Raw genomic sequence first — 22,587 nt, 5'->3', positions numbered from 1 at the left:
ATGCATTGTGGTCTAACACGGCACTCCTGGGCAAATCACATGCAATTTGTGTGCGTTGCAATTAGAGACAAACATTTTGCACACCTCAAATTGCACCGCATCCGGGCCAAAAATGTGCAGGACCCTTTTTCAGGGTATGCACATGGGTGTGAATAGGCATGCCATCCAATTTGGCAAATCGCAATACGCTTTGTGTACCAATATTGGTGTGTTGGTAACTTCACCTAGAAAGCCGCAGCAGGTGGCATGAAGGGGTTGCGGTTGTGATGCGGTGCAGCGCTTGCACAGAAAACACTGCAAATTTCACATCGCATCTGTGTGACACCAGAATGTGCCAATATGTGGCTGACAAAGCACAGTGGTCAGTGCAGATTATTTTCAATCCATGTTTTTTTACACTTTTCATTCACTGGTTTAACTCAGGTGATCATTAATCACAATTATCTCCGGAGATCACATGCAGCCCCTCAACCATCTACACATATCTCTGGAAATCTATACAGATCTCCTTGAAAAAAAGTCTCCTCTCCTCTTCGGAAAACAATTGTCCTCCACCTCATAAACAGGGGGACAGAGAAGACTTCTCCTTGATAACTAAAATCAGATGAATTATCTGTGCTTAATAAACATACACCAATACTGCAAATGCATTGTACTGTCCAAGGCATTGCACACGAACGCATTGCACACTAGAAATGTCAAATGCGTTAGTGTGTACAGTGCATGAGTGTAAAATGCTTTAGTGCACACTGCAGTGTACAACGCATTGCACACTGTAATACTCTGTACAAAGTAATACCGTGTACACCCACACATTGTAGACTGTAATGCACTGTACACTGTCATGCAGGCTGGAGCTACGCATTGCACACTGTGATACGCTGTCCACTGTCATGCAGAATCCAGCAACGCATTGCACACTGTTATACCATGTACACCAACACATTGTAGAATGTAATGCATTATACGCAGTATACATGTCCAGATATTCAAAGATTAGCCATGAAGGCCTAGCTGGTTACCTATTTGGCGACCGCAGATAGCCGAATAACGCTACACTGCATCCAGGCAGCTCTGGGAGGGTGTCATATGACATCCTGGCAGAACGCGCTCTCCATGATTGCTGTGTCCTAAGGACACAGCTGATCACGTGATGTGGTAAAGACCAATCACAGCGGCTTTTTACCATGTGATCAGCCATGTCCAATGACACGCTGATCACCGGGAAATGCATTTGCCGGGTCTTGGCTGCACTTTCATCACGCTGTCAGAATGTGTGGAAAGTACTGCCGAGAACCAGCAGTTATCAAAGCAGGGGTCGGCCCCGATGATCAGTGCCCACCAGTGCCACCCAACAGTTCCGCCCACCTGTGGCCAGCAGTGCCGCCTCATCAACGCACATCAGTGTTGCTAAATTACCAGTTTACCAAATGTTATAATATAAACAGACTTTTATTCATTATGAGCTATTTTGTGGTTTATCGAGCAAAAAGTGAAACTCACAGCAGCAAGTCAATACCACCCAAAGAAAGCTCTATTTGTCTGAAAAAACTGATACAAATTTAAGATGGGTACAATGTGGCATGACCGCACAATTGTCATTCAAAGGGTAACAGTGCAGAAAGATGAAAATTGGCCAGGACAGGAAGGGGGTAGGAGTACCCAATAGGCAAGTGGTTAATATAATTGACCCATCAATACCCAGGAGCTAATGTACAGATAAGTAGCATGTGCACCAAGTGAGATTCTGCTAGGCCCCACCCACAAAATTACAATTACTTGTCCCTCACATGTTATAAACATATTTGCAATGGCCACAGTTACTTTACATATAAGGATCATCTCCTCAGTTGAGAACTGTGCTCTCGCCATGTCCAAATGCCAATAAAGTTATCAAAATTTTCAACCAACACAAAACCTCCAACCACTTGTCATCCACTTACACTCCCCACAACCACTTCCGGGTGCGTGCGCACGTGATGACGGACTTCCAGGAGGATAGCTGCTCGTGCGCCATGGGGACACCTGTTTGGCGTTTATTTGTGCACGATCGCGCATATCTATGCACGATCGCTCATTTCTATGCACGGCTATGATAGCTTTCGCGAATGTGTGTTTTAGTGATTTTTTTCTTTTTAAACCTTGGCTAATATATATTTGTGCCAAAGGCCAAAAATCAACATACAGTGGGGACTATTTTATTACTGTAAATCAAATTGTAGAAAACCTGTAGCTGGCTGCACAGTGAATGTGACATATTCATTAGTACATAACAATATTGTGGTGCAAGCAGGTTTTTTATTTTTTTGTTTGGTTTTGAAAAAGCCAGTTTGCACCCACTTGCATATTCACGCTCTTACAAGCTACATTTGAGCAGATTATATAAGTATACAAAGTAACTATTAAGGTTGTTCATATATTGAACATAAAATAAACACAAAAACATCGGTGAAACATTTATTGATCAAATATATCTTCATTTATTTGGTCAGCAGGAACAAGTAGGTACAGTCAATATCTTGGTGAGTCACAAAAATAGGATTGATGTGGCAAAAATAAAACACTCCTGCTCATAAGAGCTTACAATCTAAAGATACTTCTAATGAACTGTGTGTGCTCAGGTTATAGCAGGAAACAAAGGGGAAGATGAATCAAGTAACATTTTCGTGCACATAAGGTTTACTTACACAATCATTTAGTATGAAGATCCATTCACAAAAAAAGTCTACACATCAAAATATAAAGAAAACAAGACATATGTGAAAAACCCCTCCCACCTCTACAAATCCCCTCCCACCTCTACAAATCCCCTACACATACATTTGTCAGCAGGTTTGTAAGAAAAAAGCATTTGAGTCTAAATAAGCAAGCAAAATTAAAACAAGAGCAGATTTTAAACAAAACGATTGACATGTGTGAGGCTTTCAATGCAAAGAGAAAAAAACACAATCATTGTGCAATAACACACAAACACACTTTACAAGGCCAAAAATATGCAAACATTTCCAGCCCACTTCCAAACACAGCCTGAGTGGTGTCTGGGGCAATTCAGCACAAAATCTCTTCTTCCCCCAAACCACTACAAGCAAGGACTTAGTCACAAACCACCCGGCCTAGTAACAGGCCAAATCACTCCCTACTGCACGTCTTTATATAAGCTAGGTTGTATTTGGAGCGTGCCAAACAAGGCCCCACACCCAATGAAGCCACACCCACCACTGACCTTAATTTGGTCAGTGAAAGTGTTTTCACCTGATGAATCCGCTTCCTACCTGCATTAACCCTTGGTATACAGGCCCCACAAATCAGAAAGATATATACAGTGAAATGTACGTGTGCAGCATACAACAGAACATTGAGCAGAGATGTGAAAGGGAACCCCAATTGGAACCTTTATTGCTACTATGGTCACAATTCCCTCCAGATTCTCGCATGAGTTAAGACAGTCACATGACCACATCTTGTATGCAATACTGAAAATGACAAATCGATTTGACTAGTATGGTGAATTTCCCATCAATTGGTAAAACACTCCAGAAATCAAACATCACCAAACATTACACTCTGGGCAAAGCTGATTTACAAATCATGCAACTTACAGTAAAGTTGACCATTTCAATGCAATTTTCAAGACATCTGACACAGATCTCTATGCAAATTGCCACTAAAGTAGTACATGTACTACTATAGAAATCAGTGTTTGAAACGCACCCATGTGGTCACTCTAATAGCAGACAATAGGGTGCGACTTTGCAGATGATTTACAGCTTGCATGTTGTGCAAATCACATGCCAAGTCCCACTCAATGAGCACGCTATTGGAGCGTTCATATTGTTGTGGTTCAAACTTGGTCGGAGCCGCAAGTAATAATAGAGTAATGAATACACTACTTTTCATGCAATTTGCTGAGAGATCGATGTCGAATGTCTTGCAAATTGCACTTGAAATCACCATGTACCCCGACTTTGAAATCATGCAACTTCTATGCAAGTCACATGATGTGACTGTGGTGTCAATAACACCACTTAGAAATCTGCTTTAATGTGACCGGGTAGCCCCCAGTAACATTGTTTGCGATTGCCATGCAATTGGCATGACAGGCGACTTGCAAATCGTAGACCAAGTCGCACCCTATTGGCCACTGTAGGCTCTGTTCACATTCAATTGGATTGTGAACTCGTGCAACTTCACTGTAAGTTGGACAATTGCCGCATCGGATTAGATGTGACAGTGGTGTTGGCCCCCAGTAACATTGGGTGCAATTTGCCATGCAAAGAGCAAGCTGCTGGCCATGCCAATCACATGACAAGTCACATCCAGGGTGTGCAATTTCAGGTGCGATTTGTGCATTGACATCGTACCTGATATTGGATATAATGAATGTGAGTGTATTAACATACACCATTTGTTGCAGCGAGAGTTCAAAGGTATATGAGAATTGTGGCCATTTATTAGCAATTTAACATCTAGACTCAAATAGAAATCGCAATGCTACACACAATTGAAAACACAACTAGTTAGTAATTCTCTAGAAAACACAGTAAAATTGGCAACTTAAAGAGTAATTTTCAATTGCATATAGTGTGAGCGAAGCAGGAAAATCAACAAAGGAAATAAATCTTTGAAGGCGTGCGGTACCTGCCTGCTGGGATAAGGGTCTGCTATGCATTTGGGGGAAAAATGCACGCCAGGATTTGTGACAAGTTTGATGTGTGGATTCACCAACCGAGTCTTTTCTCTCTCGCTCACTCTTCTGAATGTCTCTCTTTATCACTCCTCAGTATGTATCTCTCGCTCACTCTTCTTCGTCTCACTGGCTCGCTCTTCTCTCTCGCTCACTCTTCTTCGTCTCACTGGCTCGCTCTTCTCTCTCGCTCACTCTTCTGAATGTCTCTCTTTATCACTCTTCATATGTATCTCTTGCTCACTCTTCTTCGTCTCACTCTTCTCTCTCTCTGTCAGCTCTTTGCTTGCCAAATCCTTCACAAAAGTGGGTGGAGTGTAAACCATCATTATCAAATCTATTAGTGCTCCAGGCTCTTATCTTATCCCATTGTATGACATTCACATAAGGTGCAGCTTTGAAGGTGTTTCAACAGACAAGGCCTCATTCTAATTCACATTTTAGGGATCATTTAGACAGAATGCAAAGATGTTGCCAGAACATGTATGTGAAGACAGCCACACACGGAGATCATGCTACTACCTCGCCGGGGTTGGGATTCGAACCGACAACCCTAGAGTTGTGAGGCAGCAGTGCTAACCACTAACCCACGGAGCTACATTGCTAACCCAGCCTGTATTTCTGTGCTGTGAATCAATCCTAGGTCCCTGGGCATGGTCAGTATAACTAGCCAGATATCTCCAATGTGACACAAATGTTGTGCTATGTTGCCAATTCACATGTATGTTGGTTCTATGTATCCCAATACAAAGGATTGCAATACTAATACAGGCGTACCTCGGTTTACCAACGCCTCAGGGAACGTCATATTTGGGGTACAAATGCCAAACCATTTCAGTTAATTGGTCTGTTTACAAATGTTTGAATAATTTGGTATGGGCATGTGGCCTGGTATGGTTCAGGAGGGGGGGAGGCGCTCGCTCGTCCCCCCCCCCCTTTCCTGACCTGCTGGGCTGCATGCTCGGATAAGTATGTGTTACGGATTTTGGGGGGTACCCCATGCTGTTTTTTATTTAATTTCAGCGTGGAGGTACCCCTTAACATCCATACGAGACCCGAAGGGCTTAGTATGGATGGGAGGGGGGACCCCACGCCAGTTATTTAAAGAACTGTTTCTAAATCCCTGCAATACTTTGACATTCAACTGTCAGTGGGGAACTCCGCCGACAGCTGAAACATGAGCGCTGCATTGGTTTTCACTACTAAAACGCCGCATGAGTTGATAACATAACTCATGCGGGATTGTAGGAGCGACAGCCATGAGTTAATGTTTCATCTGTCAGCGGGGTTCCCCACTGACAGCTGAATGTAAAATAATTCCCTTTATTGCATAAATAATAGAAAAAAAGCGTGGGTCCCCCCTCCCATCTGTACCAAGCCCTTCGGATCTGGTATGGATATTAAGGGGGAACTCCACGTCGAAATGTAAAAAAAAAAACAGCGTGGGTCCCCTCAATATCCATACCAGACCCTTATCCAAGCATGCAGCCCGGCAGGTCAGGGAAGGGGGGGGGGACGAGCGAGCACCCCCCCTCCTGAACCATACCAGGCCACATGCCCTCAACATGGGGGGGGTGCTTTGGGGCAGGGGGGGCTCCCCCCCCAAAGCACCTTGTCCCCATGTTGATGAGGACAAGGGCCTCTTCCCCACAACCCTGGCCGGTGGTTGTGGGGGTCTGCGGGCGGGGGGCTCATCAGAATCTGGAAGCCCCCTTTAACAAGGGGGCCCCCAGATCCCGCCCCCCCCCCCTACGTGAATGATTCTGCGGTACACGGTCCGCAGACTCATTCACAAAAAAACTAAGTGTGGTGTAAAAAAAACACAGTACAGGGTCTTTGACAAGTCCTTTATTAAAACAATGTCCCCCGAAGTAGATCCAACGTCAATCGCGGCGGCGGCGACCCGAAAAAAGGAAAAAAAAAAAAAGGTTCCGCTCCCGTCCGAGGCTTCCAGCCTAGTGAAGAAAAGCCTAGCTGACAGTTCTTATATAGGTATGGGCGGGGCCAGCCGGGAACAGCAAGCATGTGACATGGGGCGGGTCACTGGGATGATGTCCCCGGCTGGCCCCGCCCATACCTATATAAGAACTGTCAGCTAGGCTTTTCTTCACTAGGCTGGAAGCCTCGGACGGGAGCGGAACCTTTTTTTTTTTTCCTTTTTTCGGGTCGCCGCCGCCGCGATTGACGTTGGATCTACTTCGGGGGACATTGTTTTAATAAAGGACTTGTCAAAGACCCTGTACTGTGTTTTTTTTACACCACACTTAGTTTTTTTGTGAATGAGTCTGTGGACCGTGTACCGCAGAATCATTCACGTAGGGGGGGGACCGGGATCTGGGGGCCCCCTTGTTAAAGGGGGCTTCCAGATTCTGATAAGCCCCCCGCCCGCAGACCCCCACAACCACCGGCCAGGGTTGTGGGGAAGAGGCCCTTGTCCTCATCAACATGGGGACAAGGTGCTTTGGGGGGGGGAGCCCCCCTGCCCCAAAGCACCCCCCCCATGTTGAGGGCATGTGGCCTGGTATGGTTCAGGAGGGGGGGGGGCGCTCGCTCGTCCCCCCCCCTTTCCTGACCTGCCGGGCTGCATGCTCGGATAAAGGTCTGGTATGGATATTGAGGGGGACCCACGCTGTTTTTTTTTTAAATTTCAGCATGGAGTTCCCCCTTAATATCCATACCAGACCCGAAGGGCTTGGTATGGATGAGAGGGGGGACCCACGCTGTTTTTTTTTTTTTTTTTTTATTGCGGACCTTTATTTTTACATTCAGCTTTCAAAATAAATTTTATCTAGACCTTCAAAATAAGTAAAATCATAACAGAAATAATTATAAAGGATAAGAAACAAAAATATAATCACTAAAACGAAGGAAATCTAATTAGATTACATGAAGATATGCTTAATGCTGTTTATTAAACACAATAGTCGCGACCGAGTGCCGGCTGTCAGAGGAATCCACAATCAGATTCACTATTAGTCAGTGGCTAAAAAGCAAACGCCCATGGCAGAGGACTAAAATGTGTTCTGCACATGCTCAGTTCTATCTGCCAAAGACACTGCACGGGCATCTAGATTTTTACTGTGTCGATTTCCTTGAGAAAAACGTTTTTTAACACATTCTTAATTTTTTTGGAAATAGCAGATATTGTTTAAAGTGAAGTCCTGATATTTGGCAAAGCAAATTTCTAAGTGAACATGTCTCTACAGTGATTTTTCATGGTGTTAGACGTGCTTCTTAGCAAGTCTGCTTTTGTGAGTCTGATTCCGGGCGTGTGTCTTTTTGTGAATTAGATTGGGCGTCTGCTTATGGGCTCTGCTCAATAGTGAATTAGGTTGCAGGGTCAAAAATGGACGGACGCCCATGAAAATTGGGCTTAAGCCCATAAATATGCGCCCACGCCCAATAGTGAATCAGGGCCCTTGTGTCCATTTTTGGCGTTCTTGGGGGGTTGATATTTGGTGGATACAACTTGGCTCGCAAGTTATACAGATATCTGCTTATAGAAATAATATCTGAAGCACTATAGGTTGCAACTAACCTCCCAAAATTTTGTTTTTCCTTATTTGATAATCATATCTTGTATGATATTGTAGATATTAGCTTACTATAGCTTTGATTGTGTGTACAAATATATATTAATCACCAGTATTTTGCCTTTGTATTAATATATATATAAATATTTGTACATAAATAAATTTATTTATCAAAAAGGCAAATTTTGTGTATATGGTACGAAATCATATTGGTAAAAGAACTCAAGGTATATTATTAAGTGGTGATCAAATTATTAAGGTGTGCAAATTATTGGTTTCTTAAATATTTGCCGTATTTTAACAGCTGGAGGCACTGCAATATTTTGTTTAAGGGAGAGGACACCGCCCTAAGTATCCAGAATAAATTATTGCATAAACCACCACACCCCAGACCCTGCATTCACTATATCCTCTCTCCCCGGACCCTGCATTCACTATATCCGCTCTCCCCGGACCCCGCATTTACTATATCCGCTCTCCCCGGACCCCGCATTCACTATATCTGCTCTCCCCGAACCCTGCATTCAATATATCTGATACCGGCATTCACTATATACGCTCTCCACAAACCCCGCATAAATAAATTATTACATAAACCACCACACCCCGGATCCTGCATTCACTATATCCGCTCTCCCCAGACCCCGCATTCACTATATCCGCTCTCCCTGGACCCCGCATTCACTATATCCGCTCTCCCCGGACCCCGCATTCACTATATCCGCTCTCCCTGGACCCCGCATTCACTATATGCGCTCTCCCCAGAACTGGCATTCACTATATGCGCTCTTCCCAGAACTGGCATTCAGTATATGCGCTCTCCTTGGACTCCACATTCACTATATTCGCTCTCTACGGAAACCGCATTCCCTATATCCGCTCTCCACGGACTTCGCATTCACTATATCTGCTCTCCCCAGACCCGGCATTCACTATTTCTGGTCTCCCTGGACCCTGCTTTCTCTATATCCGCTCTCCCTGGACCCTGCATTCACTATATCTGGTCTCCCACAGTAACCACAACATGGAAATGCAAATATTTTAGTAAATATAAACTGCTAAATACCTTTTCTCATCAGTAGTATAGAGCAGTCTTTTTTATCAGTATCCAGCAGATCACTGGTTAAAGCTTGTAGGAGAAGTTTTCTTTCTGCTCTAGGTGGATGCAGAACCCTTGATCTCTGTGTGGACAGCGCTTATTGGCCATGTGCTGATCACATGCACCCTCCCAAGGAAAAAAGAAAAAAAACCTCTCTAGCAAGACACACTAAACTGAGCATGTGCAAAATTCCTACGGTTCAGTCTGTCTTTATCAGATAAGAGGTGGCCACTTGAAAAAAAAGGCGGAACAGAGCAGAAAGGATCAATCTGCCTCTTTGCACAATGCAGAGGCTTAACCCCTTAGGCCCCACAGCGAGTATCACAAGCATGCTTTACTGCATCTACAGACTGATTGTACTGTTGTGGGTTTAGTAACACTTTAATGTTTACATTTTATAGTCTATAGGGTCACCATGTTACCATCTGATATTATGCTGTTTGTACAACTTTAAATCATATGAGGACCTACCCAATGTATCCAGTCAGTTTGTATCCAATTAGGCAATGGAGGTAAAGAAGATTGTAAGATCAGACTGTACTGTGTGTGGGGAGCTTTAAGTAAGCTACAGACTATACAATATTCTTTCCTTCCACTACGGGTGGAAAGAAAGACAATTGCTCAATCCCCCCCATCAACACAGTCAGAATGGATGGGGGAATCACTCCTGCCACACAACTGTGTTCTGCCAACAGGAAGCCTTCCCTGCCAGCAGAACACTGATCACTGTTAGCTGCTATAGACCTCCAGCAGTGATCGAATGCAAAAAGTCCCAGAGGACGGTTGTACTGAATGTGATTGACGGATCAACTTCAATACAACCAGCCTGCCCATAGATGGGTCAGATCTCGGCTGGTCCTTACTAAACCTGTCCATATTTGATCCACTTATGGCCAGATGTAGAAAAAGTCTAATTTATTGCTGATAACAGAGTTAGAGAAGATCCGTAGATTTAGACAACTGAATGTTAATCTGTCCCAGAATATGATTGTCTCAGTCAGTCCTGTTATACTCACCGTAATTCCTCTATCCGGCTTGTTGTCAGAGCCGCCATCAGATCCCTGAAATGAGGACCCTCCAGATTGTTCCTAGACAGGCCCAGTGCCCTCAGTGTCCGGTTATTTCTTATTCCAATTGCCAGGTGGGGGCAGGAAATGTCTGTCAGGTGATTACCATCCAATCTGTAGAAGAAGAGAAGAATGTTACCAGAAGGAAATGAATCCCCCCCCCTCCAGGAATGAATGGAACTATTCTCTACATGGATGGAACTCATTTCTCTTTATTGGAATCATTTATATTCGATAACTTTATAAATCTCCAGGAAATAGAATTTTATAAGACAAATGTTATAATGGAGTAGACCCCCCAATATTGTCCTCCATGTGTAGAGACGGTGATATCTCCATTCACAGGATGAGCACAGAATACCACTGACATGACTCGTATTGTGCTATCATCTCCTTGTGTATGGAGCATGAATGGGATCAGCAGACAGTGTGAGGCCAGAATCAGCATTGCTAGTGATTGGACGGGAGGATTGTATCTGATATTCTATTTATCTCTGCTGATCAGAGCTCTGTACTCATAGGAAGTCATGGCGCTAGGTAACAAATGTTCAGTAATGGGGAGATCTTCCGGAACTGAATAGCACGCCAGATGAAAAGAATTTGTTTGATGCTCTGATCACTCATTGCATTAAGATCAGATTCTCCCATGTATGAGCATCTCTAACCGCTTGCTGACCCGCCGCAGTGTTTTTACTGCAGCAGGGCGGCACCTGTGGGCACAGCACCGTCTTTTAACGTCACTCGCGCTCCCTGTGTTTTCGCGGGTGGGGGGGGAGGCGCATGCGTGCCCCTGCCGACCCGCTGGTGTCACCATTTGATCCCCGAGGGATCAATCATTCGGTTTCAGCCAGTGATGTCCGGCTGAAATCGGATGATCAGTCCCAGTCCTATCCTTTGTTGACAGTTATACAGGACAGGATATGATGTCATTCTTTTCTGCCTGGGCACATTCTGTCCCAGAGAGAGAAGAAGACATACAAATCGTGAGTAAAACAGCACATACCCACAGTTAGAACACACCTAGGTCACATTTAACCCCTAGATCACCCCCCAGTTAATCCCTTCACTGCCCTGTCACCAGTGTCATTGATTACAGTGAACAGATTTTTACTCATCACTGTATTAGTGTCACTGGCGACTTCCGATAGTGTTAGTGCCCCTCCCAGATAGAGCCAGTTTACCCACTAGTACACCAGTAATCCCATTTAACCCCTTGATCGTGCCCCCCTGTTAACCCCTTCACTGCCCTGTCACCAGTGTCATTGATTACAGTGAACAGATTTTTACTCATCACTGTATTAGTGTTGCTGGCGACTTCCAATAGTGTTAGCATCAGTTAGCGCTCCTCCCAGATAGCGTCAGATTGCCCACTAGTACAAGAGTAATCACATTTAACCCCTTGATTGCCAGGAACACGCTCACTTGTACACTAAACCTCCATTGCTAGTATAGTGTCTGATTGGATAAATATCTTTGATCAGATCAGCGCTATACCAGCGTTCACATTAGTATAGTGTCCCAAAAAACGCAGCGTTAGCGGGATCAGCTCCGACACCTGCCAACACCTGCGTTTAGCCCCTACGCTTACCCCCCCTTCTCCCCCAGCAAGTGCAGTGTCAGTAGATAACTGTCACTTGATACATTATACGCAAAACCGCAGTGTTCACAGAATCAGGCCTGATCTGTTAGCACTTGTCGGTAAATTTTTTGTAGCGGCTCAAGCAGTCCCTGACAGCCAGGCGCTCTTTTTCCCGTGAGTTGCACTAGGTACCTGTAAAGCTAGTGGCCAAAATGTCCAAGCAAAGGTACACTAGTGAAGAGGCCTACAGGATTCTGAGCATGTCAGGTGAGAGCGAAGGGGAAGACTCACTGACAGAATCCAGCTCAGAATGCGAACCTGTAGACAGCAGAGGCACCCTGACAGGTAGCTCAGACGACAGAGAAGAGGTCCCTGCTAAGATCAGGCATACCCGACCCCAATTTCAGGTTGCTGAGGTGGTACAAACGCATGATGACTCTCATATGCAGCAGACTGCCAGTACTAGTGCCACACTACCTTTTGGTGAACTGGCGAGCACCAGCAGCCTAGTCCATCCTGGTCTTATACATACCAGCACTGCAGTATCACTTGGTGACATGGCGAGTCCCACAAGTGCAGTACAAGCTAGTGCGGTGGCGAGCACAAGTAGTGTCCCGCGGCCACCAAGAATTCACACACAGGCCCGTAGAGCCCCTAGTATCCTTCCGGATATGCTTGCAAATCCTGATTGGCAGCCCACAAATTCTGAAGCACACTTACTTCCCCCATTCACTGCCCAACCCGGAATTAAGGTGGAAACAGCAAATTTAAATATTCCCCTTGATTTTTTCGAGCTGTTTTTGACAGATGATCTTTATGCATTGATTGTGGATCAAAGCAATTTATATGCACAACAGTTTATCACCGCCAACCCGCCAAGTTCAAACCTTGCCAGACCATTCGCATGGAAACCCATTATGGTTTCCGAATTTAAAGTTTTTTTGGGCCTAACCCTCAACATGGGCATTAATAAAAAAAATGAATTGCGGTTGTATTGGTCCAAAGACCCAATTTATCATATGTCCGTGTTCTCTGCTGCCGTAGCCAGGAAAAGATATGAGATGATATTGCGTTTTATGCACTTCAACGACAACACACTCAGTCGTCCTCGGGATGACCCTGAATTTGACCAGCTCCACAAAATGCGGCCCCTCGTAAATCACTTTAACCAAAAATTTGCAGATATCTATACTCCCCAGAAAAGCATCTGCATTGATGAGTCCCTCATTCAATTTGCTGTCCGCCTTGTATTCAAACAGTATATCCCCAGCAAGCGTGCCAGATATGGGGCCAAGATGTATAAGACCTGTGAGAGGGCAACAGGATATACATGTAAGTTTTGGATTTATGAGGGAAAAGATAGTCACATGGAGCCCCCTGGATGCCCAGACTACATAGGGAGCAGTGGCAAGATAGTTTGGGACTTGGTGTCATCCTTTTTCCATATGGGGTACCACTTATACGTGGACAATTTTTATTCAAGCGTGCCACTGTTTAAACATTTGTACAATCTTGGAATTTGCACATGTGGCACTGTGCGAACTAATCGCCGGGGCTTCCCCCAACGGCTTGTAAATACCCGTCTTAGAAAGGGGGAAAAAGCCTGCTTGAGAAACGAAGAATTGCTCGCAGTGAAGTGGAAGGACAAAACTGGATGTTTACCTTCTGTCTTCCATTCACGTAGATACAACCATCCAAATTTCCACGGCAGCTGGTGTTGTTGAGAAGCCCCTCTGTGTCCATGATTATAACCTTAACATGGGAGGGGTGGACTACAACGACCAGATGATGAAGCCGTACTTAGTTTCCCGAAAATCCAGACGCTGGTACAAAAAAGTGTCTGTTTATTTATTCCAGTTGGCTATATACAATGCTTTTGTTCATTACAAAGCAACTGGACAAAAATTCCAGGAAGATATCATCAAGGCCCTTTTGTATCCAAGAGGTGCTATGCCCCAAACTCCCAACCCAGATGCAGTTAGCCAGCTGCATGAGAGGCATTTTCTCGATGCCATTCTTAGTACCCCAACCCAAAGGAACCCCCAAAAAAGATGTGTCTGTAGCAAACGTGGAATTAGGCGTGACACTCGCTTTTGTTGTCCCTCCTGTCCTGACCAACCTGGCCTCTGCGTCAAGGGCTGCTTCCGCCTCTACCATACACTAGTGGATTATTAGTATAGGGTACAGCACGGCACAGTTCAGGGCACATTTACACAGGGTCTCGAAAGATGGTAGGTAGTCAGGAAATTGGCTATCGCATTTGGAGAGATCCTACCATCTGTTTTTAAAATGTTTAAAATTTGAAAAAAAAGGAAGTTAAAAAAAAAAAAAAAATTAAAAGTACAAATCCCAAAATAAGTTAAAAATTTTAAAAACCAAAAATAGTTATAGGTTTTTTTGTTGTTGTCATTTTTGTAATTGTTCTACTTTTACTGTTTTATTGTTACTGTTTTATTGTTAACCATTTCTGTTTTCAGGAATGCTTTCAGCTGCAGCACTGACCTGTTTATTTCTGACAGCAACAGGAACTTGCTCTCAGAATATACATAAATCAGTGTGGGCAGCTCTGTCGGATGAGATTTTTCATCCGCAGTTTAAAAAAAGAGCATATATGACGAAGCATGGGGGCCTGGGGTGGCCAGTGGGTGGATGGCCCCTATGCTTCGGCATATATATTTTATATTTGTTTTCACATTTCGTGTGTGCCCACCATTAGAAGTGGGTGGATGCAGGGAGGTATTCTAATGGTGGGCATAGCACACACTTTTTCTGGCAGAGATTTCTTCTCTTTTTTTTTTATTCAGTCCACAGGCTGTATAAAGAAAAAAAGAACATAGCATATACACCCAACAAGGACCAGAGACGTACTGGTACATCACTGGACTTTGAATGGTTATACCAGGGTGATGCCTGCAGCTGCAGGTATAGTTTTTTTCAACCGGCGATCGGCTTTCATGTAAAAGCATTCCTAGTGGCTAATTAGCTGCAGGATTGCTTTTACAAGCAACAGGAGAAAATGCCCCCCCTCCCCTGCTGCCTTCCACGGCCTTCTAGGGCAGTCCCGTGCCATCGGGGAAACCTGAGAATGCAGCCGGTGTTTCTGCCAGCTGACCATAGAGCTGATTGGAGACCAGAATGGTGCCAATCATCTCTAAGAAATCAGAAGCTATGAGCATTTCATCACTTCAGTTGCGCAGGATATAAACAGCGCCATTTGTAAATTGGGAACGCATCTGATCACACCGATCTTGTTTTGATTAGATAATGTAAGGGCAGAAGAGATATCCAGAGTATGATAGACCCCCAGATTTCTCAAAAAAGAATATATAACAATGCCCATTGAAGTTATAGGGGATATTTGAATTCCCTGAGATAGCATTAAAAGTGATAAAAAAAAAAAATTAAAATGGACAGTGTAAAAATAATTAAATAAATCAGAAAAAAAGTACCCTCACCCACCTGCACGCACCTGTGGTCGTGAGCGTTGACCCTGTGCCAGTATGGAAACAGCGATTGCACCATGCATGTGAGGTATCGCCACAAACGTCAGGTCAAGGGCAGTAATTATAGCTCTAGACCTCCTCTGTAAATCTAAAATGGTAGCTTTTAAAGCGTTGCCTATAGATATTAAAAATGTATGCAGTTTGTCGCCATTGCACAGGGCATGCGCAATTTTAAAGCATGTCATGTTTGGTATCTATTTACTCAGCATAGCATCATCTTTTATATCATACCAAATAATTGGCCAATATAATGTGTTTTTGTGCATTAAAATGAAAAAACGTGTATATTTTTCAAAAAAATTGCGTTTGAAAAATCGCTGTGTAAGTACTATGTGAGATATAAAATTGCAGCACCCACCATTTTATTTACTAGGGTGTCTGCTCTAAAAAATATATAATGTCTGGGGGTTCACTTTAATTTCCTAGCAAAAATACAGATTTTTTTAATGTGAACAAAAAATGTCAGAAAAGGCTTGGTCTTCAGGTGGTTAGACGAGTGCGTGATGTGTGGCTTAAACTTCTAATGCTGGGCATAAAATGCCCCCACCCCCCAAAATGACCCCTTTTTGGAAAGTAGACACCCCACACTATTTGCTGAGAGGCATGTTGAATCAATAGAAGAATTTATTTTTTTACCACACGTTTTTGGAAAATGACAAAGAAAAAAAAAAATTACAAATAATTTATTGCTCACACATGCCATATGTATATGTGGAATTACTCCCCAAAATACATACTGCTACTTCTCCCAAGTATGGGGGTACCACATGTAAGAGACATTTTGGCAGTCTACCAAGTACAGGACCCCAAAATCCAATAAGCACCTTCAGGCTTTTAAAGGGCTTTATTTCCTCATTTCACTTCCTGACTACCTATCACAGTTTCAGAGGCCCTGGAATGCCAGAATAGCACCAAACCCCCCCAAATGACCAGTTTTTGGAAAGTAGACACACCAAGGATATTGATAAGAAGCATGATGAGTATTTTTCAGATCTCATTTGTTGCCACAAGTTTTTGGAAAATGAAGAAAGAAAACAAAAACATATTTTTTCTTTTCTTTTTTTAGATTTCAAAACCTTGTGAGAAAAAAATGAGATCTGCAAAATACTTACCATGCCTCTTGTTAAATTCCTTGGAGTGTCTACTTTCCAAAAAGGGGTCATTTGGGGGGGTATGGTGCTTTCCTGGCATGTCAGGGCCTTCGAAACTGTGATAGGTAGTGAGGAAGTGAAATGAGGAAGTTACGCACCTTCAGGCTTTCAAAGTGGTCATTGGATTTCAGGCTCCTGTATGTGGCTAGGCTTCCAAAAAGTCTCACACATGTGGTATCCCCATACTTGGGAGAATTAGCAGAATATATTTTGGGGTGTAATTCCACATATACCTATGGCTTGTGCCAGAAATAAATAATTTAAATGACAACTTTGTGTAAAAAAAAAAATGTTTTTATCATTTTCCAGAAACTTGTGGAAAAAAAATAAATCTTCCATGGACACAATATGCCTCTCAGCAGATAGCTTAGGGTGTCTACTTTCCGAAAAGGGGTCATTTGGGGGTGTTTGTTCTATCCGGGAATTTTAGCACCTCAAGAAATGTGATGGGCAGTCAGAAAGTAAAAGCTGTGTAAATTTCAAATTATCTATACCATAGTTTGTAGACGCTATAACTTTCACACAAAGCAATCAATATACACTTACTGGGATTTTTTTTTACCAAAAACATGTAGCAGAATAAATTTTGGCCGAAATTTATGACAAAATTTGAGTTATTTGGATATTTTGTATGACAGAAATGAGAAATAATTGTTTTTTTTTCTTCTAAATTTTGGGGTTTTTTTTGTTTATAGTGCAAAAAATAAAAAGCGCACAGGTGATCAAATACCACCAAAAGAAAGCTTTATTTGTGTGAAGAAAAGGACATAAATTTCATTTATGTACAGCATTGCATGACCGCACAATTGTCAGTTAAACTAGTGCAGTGCTGTTTAGCAAAAAATGGCATAAATTACAATATCTATCCCATAGTTTGTAGACGCTATAACTTCACACAAAGCAATCAATATACACTTATTGGGATTTTATTTGCCAAAAACATGGAGCAGAATACATTTTGGCCTAAATTTATGACTAACTTTGAGTTTATGATATATTTTTTATAGCCGAAAGTAGAAAATATTGTTTATTTTCAAAATTTCGTTTGGGTGCAGCATTGCATGACCGCGCAGTTATCAGTTGAAATAGTAAAGCGCCAAACAGCAAAAAAAAGGCCTGGTCAGGAAGGGGGGTAAATCCTCAGGAGGGCAAGTGGTTAATGTCATCTATTTATACAGATACCAAAATAAATGTAGAGTGTTACTAAACCCGGATCCTGCATTCACTATATCCGCTCTCCCCTGCCCCCTGCATTCACTATATCCGCTCTCCCCAGACACCACATTCATTATATCCACTCTCCCCGGACTCTGCATTCACTAAATCCACTCTCCACGGACCTTGCATTCACTATATCCGGTCTCCCCGAACACCGCATTCACTATATTAGCTCTCCCCGGACCCCGTATTCACTATATCCGCTCTCCCCGGACCCTGCATTCACTATATCCGCTCTCCCCGGACCCTGCATTCACTGTATCCGCTCTCCCCGGACCCCGCATTCACTATATCTGCTCTCCCCGGACCCTGCATTCACTATATCCTGTCTCCCCGACCCTGCATTCACTATATCCGCTCTCCCCGGACCCTGCATTCACTATATCCGCTCTCCCCAGACTCTGCATTCACTATATCCGCTCTCCCAGGAACCTGCATTCACTATATCCGGTCTCCCCGAACACCGCATTCACTATATTAGCTCTCCCCGGACCCCGCATTCACTATATCCGCTCTCCCCGAACACCGCATTCACTATATTAGCTCTCCCCGGACCCTGCATTCACTATATCCGCTCTCCCCAGACCCTGCATTCACTATATCCGCTCTCCCCGGACCCTGCATTCATTATATCCGCTCTCCCCAGACCCTGCATTCACTACATACGCTTTCCTCGAACCTTGAATTCACTATATCTGCTCTCCCCAGACTCTGCATTCACTATATCTGATCTCCCTGGACCCTGCATTCACTGTATCTGGTCTCCCCAGTCCCTGCAGTCACTATATCTGATCTCCCTAGACCCTGCAATCAATATATCGGTTCTCCCGGGACCTCGTATTCACTATATCTGCTCTCCCCGGACCCTGCATTCACTATATCTGATCTCCCCGGACACTGCATTCACTGTATCTGCTCTCCCTGGACCCTGCATTCACTATATCCGCTCTCCCTGGACCCTGCATTCACTATATCCGCTCTCCCTGGACCCGGCATTCACTATATCTGATCTCCTCGGACCCTGCATTCACTGTATCTGGTCTCCCCGGACCCTGCAATCACTATATCAGTTCTCCCGGGACCTCGTATTCACTATTTCCGCTCTCCCCAGACCCTGCATTCACTATATCTGATCTCCCCGGACCCCGCATTCACTACATCCGCTCTCCCCGGACCCTACATCGCTCTCCCTGGACCCTGCCTCCACTATATCCGGTCTCCCTGGACCCAGCATTTACTATATCCACTCTCCCTGCACCCTGCTATTCACTATATCTGATCTCCCTGGACCCTGCATTTACCATACTGTATCTGGTCTTCACGGACCCCGCATTCACTATATCTGCTCTCCCTGGACCTTGCATTCACTATATCCGGTCTCCTTGGACACTGCTTTCACTATATCCTCTCTCCCCGCACCCTGCATTAACTATATCTGGTCTCCCTAGACCCTACATTCACTATATCTTGTCTCCCCGGACCCCGCAATCACTATATCAGCTCTCCCGGACCTCGCATTCACTATATCCGCTCTCCACGGACCCTGCATTCACTATATCTGGTCTTCCACAGTACACATAACATGGAAATGCAATTATTTTAGTAAATATAAACTTATAAATACCTTTTCTCATCAGCAGTATATAGAAATCTTTTGACTTCTATCAGTGTCCAGCAGAGCAGTGGTTAAAGCTTATAGGAGGAGTTTTCTGTTCTAGGAGGATGCAGAACCCCTGATCTCTGTGTAGACAGCGCTGATTGGTGCTGTGTTGATCACATGTACCCTCCCACGGAGAAAAAAAAAACCTCTATCAATACGCACTAAACTGAGCATGTGCAAAATGCCTACGGTTTAGCCAGTCTTATCAGAAGATAAGAGGTGGTTGCTTGAAAAATAGGAGGAACAGAGCAGAAAGGATCAATCGGCCTTTTTGCACAATGCAGAGGATTAACCCCTTAGGTTCCACAGTGAGTATCACAAGCATGCTTTACTGCATCTACAGACTGATTGTACTGTTGTGGGTTTAGTAACACTTTAATGGTTACATTTTATAGTCTATAGGGTCACCATGTTACCATCTGATATTATGCTGTTTGTACAACTTTAAATCATATGAGGACCTACCCAATGTATCCAATGCCAACAGGAAGCCTTCCCTGCCAGCAGAACACTGATCACTGTTAGCTGCTATAGACCTCCAGCAGTGATCGAATGCAAAAAGTCCCAGAGGATGGTTGTACTGAATGTGATTGACGGATCAACTTCAATACAACCAGCCTGCCCATAGATGGGTCAGATCTTGGCTGGTCCTTACTAAACCTGTCCATATTTGATCCACTTATGGCCAGATGTAGAAAAAGTCTAATTTATTGCTGATAACAGAGTTAGAGAAGATCCGAAGATTTAGACAATTGAATGTTAATCTGTCCCAGAATATGATTGTCTCAGTCAGTCCTGTTATACTCACCGTAATTCCTCTATCCGGCTTGTTGTCAGAGCCGCCATCAGATCCCTGAAATGAGGACCCTCCAGATTGCTCCCAGACAGGTCCAGTGTCCTCAGTGTCGGGTGATTTCTTATTCCAGATGCCAGGTGGGGGCAGGAACTGTCTGTCAGGTGATTACCATCCAATCTGTAGAAGAGAAGAATGTTAGCAGAAGGAAATGAATTCCCCCCCCCCAGGAATGAATGGAACTATTCTCTACATGGATGGAACTCAATTCTCTTTATTGGAATCATTTATATTCCATCACTTTATAAATCTCCAGGAAATAGAATTTTATAAGACAAATGTTATAATGGAGTAGACCCCCCAATATTGTCCTCCATGTGTAGAGACGGTGATATCTCCATACACAGGATGAGCACAGAATACCACTGACATGACTCGTATTGTGCTATCATCTCCTTGTGTATGGAGCATGAATGGGATCAGCAGACAGTGTGAGGCCGGAATCAGCATTGCTAGTGATTGGACGGGAGGATTGTATCTGATATTCTATTTATCTCTGCTGATCAGAGCTCTGTACTCATAGGACGTCATGGCGCTAGGTAACAAATGTTCAGTAATGGGGAGATCTTCTGGAACTGAATAGCACGCCAGATGAAAAGAATTTGTTTGATGCTCTGATCACTCATTGCATTAAGATCAGATTCTCCCATGTATGAGCATCTTTAATGTCATCTATTTATACAGATACCAAAATAAATGTAGAGTGTTACTAAACTCGGGACCCTGCATTCACTATATCCGCTCTCCCCAGACCCTGCATTCACTATATCCGCTCTCCCCGGACCCTGCATTTACTATATCCGCTCTCCCCGGACCCTGCATTCACTATATCCGCTCTCTCCGGACCCCGCATTCACTATATCCGGTCTACCCAGACCCGGCATTCACTATATTCGCTCTCCCCGGACCCCGCATTCACCATATCCGCTCTCCCCGGACCCCGCATTCACTATAGCCGCTCTCCCCGGACCCTGCATTCATTATATCCGCTCTCCCCAGACCCTGCATTCACTATATAAACCCGGGCCCCTGCATTCACTATATAAACCCTGGCCCCTGCATTCACTATATCCGCTCTCCCCGGACCCTGCATTCATTATATCCGCTCTCCCCAGACCTTGCATTCACTATATCCGCTCTCCACGGATCCTGCATTCACTATATCTACTCTTCTTGGACCATGCATTCACTATTCCCGCTCTCCCCGAACCCCTCATTCACTATATCCGCTCTTCCAGGATCCCACATTCACTATATTCGGTCTCCCCAGACCCTGCATTCCCTATATCCACATTCCCCGGACCTTAATTTTACTATATCCGCTCTCCCGGACCCTGCATTCACTATATCCGGTCTCCCCAGAACCTGCATTCACTATATCCGGTCTCCTCGGACCCCCCATTCACTATATCCGCTCTCCCCGGACCCTGCATTCACTTTATCTGCTCTCCCCGGACCCTGCATTCACTATATCCGCTCTCCCCGGACCCCGCATTCACCATATCTGGTCTCCCAGACCCTGCATTCACAATATCCGCTCTCCCCGGACCCCGCATTCACCATATCCGTTCTCCCCGGACCCTGCATTCACTATATCCGCTCTCCCCGGACTTCGCATTCACTATATCCGCTCTCGCCGGACCCTGCATTCACCTTATCTGGTCTCCCACAGTACACACAACATGGAAATGCAAATATTTTAGTAAATATAAACTGATAAATACCTTTTCTCATCAGCAGTATAGAGCAGTCTTTTGATTTCTATCAGTGTCCAGCAGAACACTGGTTATAGCTTGTAGGAAGAGTTATCTTTCTGCTCTAGGAGGATGCAGAACCTCTGATTTCTGTCTGGATAGCGCTGATAAGCCCTGTGCTGATCACATGCACCTTCCCAAGGAAAAAAAAACCCTCTAGCAATAGACACTAAACTGAGTATGTGCAAAATGCCTGCAGTTCAGTCTGTCTTATCAAAAGGTAAGAGGTGGTCACTTGAAAAAGGGGAGGAATAGAGCAGAAAGGATCAATCTGCCTTTTTACACAGTGCAGAGGATTAACCCCTTAGGTTCCACAGGGAGTATCACAAGCATGCTTTACTGCATCTACAGACTGATTGTACTGTTGTGGGTTTAGTAACACTTTAATGTTTACATTTTATAGTCTATAGGGTCACCATGTTACCATCTGATATTATGCTGTTTGTACAACTTTATATCATATGAGGACCTACCCAATGTATCCAG

General features: G+C 44.1%; 1 protein-coding gene across 1 annotated transcript in view; it reads right to left on the bottom strand.

Annotated features, from left to right (window-relative positions):
- Nucleotides 1–22,587, bottom strand: part of LOC149439078 (NACHT, LRR and PYD domains-containing protein 6-like) — a 109,559-nt gene that overhangs the window by 61,520 nt on the left and 25,452 nt on the right. The window contains exons 5-6 of the mRNA XM_089659494.1: nucleotides 20,303–20,467; nucleotides 10,333–10,497 (exon numbers count right to left, since the gene is read on the bottom strand). Of these exons, the coding sequence (XP_089515620.1) occupies nucleotides 10,333–10,497; nucleotides 20,303–20,467 (330 nt within the window). The remainder of the gene's footprint in view (nucleotides 1–10,332; nucleotides 10,498–20,302; nucleotides 20,468–22,587) is intronic.

Source organism: Staurois parvus, unplaced genomic scaffold (assembly GCF_062004578.1).
Source record: "Staurois parvus isolate SC_StPar_1 unplaced genomic scaffold, SC_StPar_1.0 ptg001161l, whole genome shotgun sequence".
In the NCBI taxonomy this organism is placed as follows: Eukaryota; Metazoa; Chordata; class Amphibia; order Anura; family Ranidae; genus Staurois; species Staurois parvus.
Note: the sequence above shows the minus strand (reverse complement) of the source record. Positions and strands in the feature narration are given on the sequence as shown.